This window comes from Lepidochelys kempii, chromosome 20 (genome assembly GCF_965140265.1).
Source record: "Lepidochelys kempii isolate rLepKem1 chromosome 20, rLepKem1.hap2, whole genome shotgun sequence".
Classification (NCBI taxonomy): domain Eukaryota; kingdom Metazoa; phylum Chordata; order Testudines; family Cheloniidae; genus Lepidochelys; species Lepidochelys kempii.
In genome coordinates this window covers 22,631,377-22,635,358 of record NC_133275.1, presented here as the reverse complement: position 1 = coordinate 22,635,358, position 3,982 = coordinate 22,631,377, and the positions used below count along the sequence as shown (strand labels likewise).

The 3,982-nt window shown below is 66.0% G+C and overlaps 1 protein-coding gene across 1 annotated transcript; it reads right to left on the bottom strand.

Moving 5' to 3' along the window:
- Positions 1-22: 22 nt before the first annotated feature.
- Positions 23-3,779, bottom strand: SWSAP1 (SWIM-type zinc finger 7 associated protein 1). The gene is made up of 2 exons (XM_073319460.1): positions 3,237-3,779; positions 23-2,634 (listed from the first exon to the last, which is right to left on the bottom strand). Exons 1-2 carry the CDS (start codon positions 3,444-3,446, stop codon positions 2,095-2,097), a joined length of 750 nt encoding a protein of 249 aa, XP_073175561.1. The 5' UTR covers positions 3,447-3,779; the 3' UTR covers positions 23-2,094.
- Positions 3,780-3,982: the final 203 nt, after the last annotated feature.

Here is a 3,982-nt window from a genome sequence, read left to right as displayed (position 1 = left end):
GGGCTGACCATACTGACCAACCCGGGTTGTCATTGGGATCTTCCCTCTGCTATAGGTATTTAGCCCCACGGGGTCGTCCCTGCCCTGGGGCGCTCTCGTCATTAACCCTTTAAGGGATGCTGCCGGCGCCAGATGGACTGATTCGCCCTGGCACCACCGCAGCCCTCTTGGGGTGAGACCAACCCACCTGGCCAGCATTGAAACACCTGGGGGTTGAGGGCTCCTATCTGCCCAGCAGCGGTGGGGCCCCAGCTTAGGCCAGGGGCTTGTTAAAGGGGAGCAGGTGGGGCTGGCTAGGAGGGCCAGTGGGGGTTGAGAATCCCCACAACTAGGGGACTGCCCCACAGCGCACAGTGCCCTGGCCGGGCTGGGGCCCAGCCAGGAGCCCGCAGCGGCTGGATGGGTGAGAGATCTTGGTCTTTTAATAAAGGGGCTGGTTTTTTCCACTCCACGTCTGCCTACTTTCTGCTGAGGAAGGCTCCACGGCTCCGGGATGCCCCGTTACGTCAGCTCAGTCTGAAACCGATCAAGTTCCGACTTCAAACCGGTTCAGCATTTCCCCCTCACTGCTCCTCCAGGGGACTGCCGCCTTCTCTGCTGGGTAGAAACCTGCTTCCCCATCTGTGCCTGGACCAGCCTCGTCAGGCCAGCTTAGAGCGAGGGAGACGCAGGGGGAAAAGATGCCGGGGGAGAGACTGGAACCCCTTTAGGCAGGGACTGGCTTTGTGATTGGAGTTTGTACAGCACCTAGCACAATGGGATCCTGGACACTGCCATCATACAGATAAATCATGTTTTCCGCTCCTCGTAGCAGGGCCTGAGGATCGCGACACTGGTTAAAGCCAGCGTGCATGGCTGCCTGTCCCGCGTGCTGGGGTCTTGCACGTGCCCGGCCCAAGTGCAAGGAAACGTGGCAACGAGCCCTGGACGCTGCTGGCTCTCCCGTGCCACTAAGCGTCAATGACTCCACTGGCTCTCAGCCCGGGCGCTGGCAGAAACACCGTGGCGTAGCTCGAACGGGCGGCAGACAGTGCCGGGGTGCCAGGGGCGGAATCGGGGGAGTAGCTCTGCTTGGATCCAGCCTCCCACCCTCCAAACAGCCCCACAGGCAGGCAACAGGCAGAACCCTTTGGCTCAGCGCCCGTCCCCACCTGATAGCGATTATCTCCACAGCAACCAGCCCCCCCGGGGGTTATCAGCAGCAGCTCAGCTTGTGGCAGGCAGCGGAAGCCCAGCCAAGCGCTGACTCTCGGCAGGGACGGGCGCCGATCCAACATCGGCAGGGTGAGCCCCTTGGGACGGGAGCCCGTCGGGAGAGCCGGGAGGGGGCAGGAGCTGAAGGCTCCAGGGGCTGCTGGGCCTGATTCGTGGCTTCACCGTCCTTGTGCCAATGCCCCCAGCCCTGTGCCAGATCAGCTCCATGGCACTGAGCCAGCTGGGAGGGACATTCGTGGCTGTGGAAGGGGAGTGCGGTCTAGTGGGTTAGAACAGGAGAGGGAGGGCCTGGGAGCCAGGACTCCTGGGTTCTACTCCCAGATCTGGGAGGGGCTGGAGTCAGGTTTTATTACTGGCTCTGGACCAGGAGTAGGGGCCAATGCTCAGAGCAGGGGAAATGACTCGAGGTCAGACAGCAGGTGAGTGGCAAGAGCCAGGAACAGAGGCCCGATCTCCTCCGCTCCGAGCCCTGCATCCTACGCACTGGAACAGATGGGCTCCCCCTCAGAGTTGGGCGCAGCTAACTGGTCAGGTCACCCCACCTCTTCAGAGAGCCGAAACGCTGGAAAATAAATTAGATTCAGGGGTAGAGACTGCACATTATGCTGTCTGTGCAGCACCTGGCGCGATGGGGGGGCGGGCCCGATCTCGGCTGCTCCTTCGGCGGTACTGGAATAAACAGATTTGTATTGTTGAATTTTCCACCATTTCTATTCACTGTGGGTGGCAAATTAAGCAGGCCAAGAGGGGAAAATACGTCTCTGTATGCCCCCTCAAATCGCCCAAGCTTCAGCCAACGACCAGGGCAGAAACCCTCACTCGGGAAACAGATGGATTTACATCTCCAGTGGAGAACGCTAGAGGCCAGAGCCCCAGCGGTCACTTCTCAGCCCCGGCAGCTCTGTCTCTGTCCGAAGCTGCCCCTGGATCCTCTGCACAGCCCCGTGGAACCGGGGATACCCTCATCTCTCCATCGAGGCCAAATCCCAGCCTCCATTCCCGGTCTGGAGCACCGGGCTGGGACAGGCGTGCCCTGAACAGCCCGTCGCCCCCGCAGTCCTCCTGGCCCAGGGCTGCCGCCGAGTCTGGGCACAGCCAGCACTGGGCTGGGAAGTAGCGCTGGAGGATGCTGAGATGATCCTCAACCTCTGTTTCCCCGGAGACCTGCATGGAGGCGATGAGCTGGCAGCAGGGGGCAGATCCTTGGGGGTCCGCGCCGAGGCGCCCCGTGAAGTACGAAGCTGTGTCCACCAGCAGGGCTGAGAGCCGGGCGGCTGCCTGAGGGCCAGGGCAACCAGCGAGGTAATGCTCCAGGCCATCCAGCAAGATGAGGGCAGGGGGCCCAGGCAGGCTCTGGTGCAGCGAGGCCAACAGCTGACGCAGCTCCCGCAGGGAGGGCGGGTAGAGGAACTGGATGCGCTAGGGTGGGGAAGGGGAGGGAAGCGATTGAACTGGGTCAGCCCCCCCCCCGGGATCCCCTCCCCCACAGCCCATCCCGCCCCCGCCCGGGATCCCCTCCCTCACCAGGCCAACCACAGCCAAGCCCCCCTGCCTCCCAGCTAGTCCCAACCCAGTATATCCTCCCTTCCCCTGCCTGGCATCCCCCTGCCAACACCCCGCCAGGTACAGGCCGCCAGCTGTCCTATGCCAGCAGCAACCCCCCCTCCAGAAAAGCCCCGCCCTATCTGGCCCCTCCCACTCCTCAGGCCCCTCCCTTTATCCGATGCCCTGCCCCTTAGGCTCCTCCCCTGCCATGAAGCCCCACCCCTTAGCTCCCCGCTCCCATCAGGCACTGCGGCCTCCAGCTTCTCCCCACATTCAGCCCCCGCCCCCTAAGACTTTGACCCTTGGCCCCGCCCCTTCCGCGCAGGCCCCGCCCCTTCCGCGCAGGCCCCGCCCCGGGCCCTTGGCCCCGCCCCTTCCGCGCAGGCCCCGCCCCGGGCCCTTGGCCCCGCCCCTTCCGCGCAGGCCCCGCCCCGGGCCCTTGGCCCCGCCCCTTCCGCGCAGGCCCCGCCCATCACCTGCAGGTCGCGCAGGTCGCTCTCCCCGCGCCGGGCCCCCGGCAGCCGCTGCAGGGCGCGAGGCGCCAGGAACAGCGCGCGGGGCCCTCCCCGGGCCGCCCGGAACAGCAGCGCCGAGCGGCCGGAGCGGGCCGGGCCTAGCACCAGGGCCGGGGCCGGGGCCGGGCCGGGCCCCGCCGCGCCCAGCGCCTGCTGCAGCGCCGCCGACATTGCCCCGCCCACTCCGCGCCCCGGGCCAATCCGGGGGGATGTCCCGCCCAGTCCCCGGGGGATAGCTAATCAGAAATCGTCTTTGGTTCCGGTCACGCCCCTTTCCAACCTCCAGCCAATCCGGAATAAGGACCGCCCGCCTCCGTTGATCTAGCCAATCCTGGGGCGAGTCCCTCCGGCCGCTTCGTTTTCCAGCCTTCCAGCCAATCCGCGGGGAGGGCCCGCCCACTCTCTGAAGCCCAGCCAATCAGTGGCTGCAACCGCCTCTGGCCGCGCGCTCACTGCCCCGAGCACTGGACCCATTTCACCGACCCCCGCGCAGCTGGGATAGAACCCAGGCGTCCGGGCCCCACCCCCTGCCCTGAGCACCGGGCCCCCCGCGCAGCTGGGATAGAACCCAGGCGTCCGGGCCCCACCCCCTGCCCTGAGCACCGGGCCCCCCGCGCAGCTGGGATAGAACCCAGGCGTCCGGGCCCCACCCCCTGCCCTGAGCACCGGGCCCCCCGCGCAGCTGGGAAAGAACCCAGGCGTCCGGG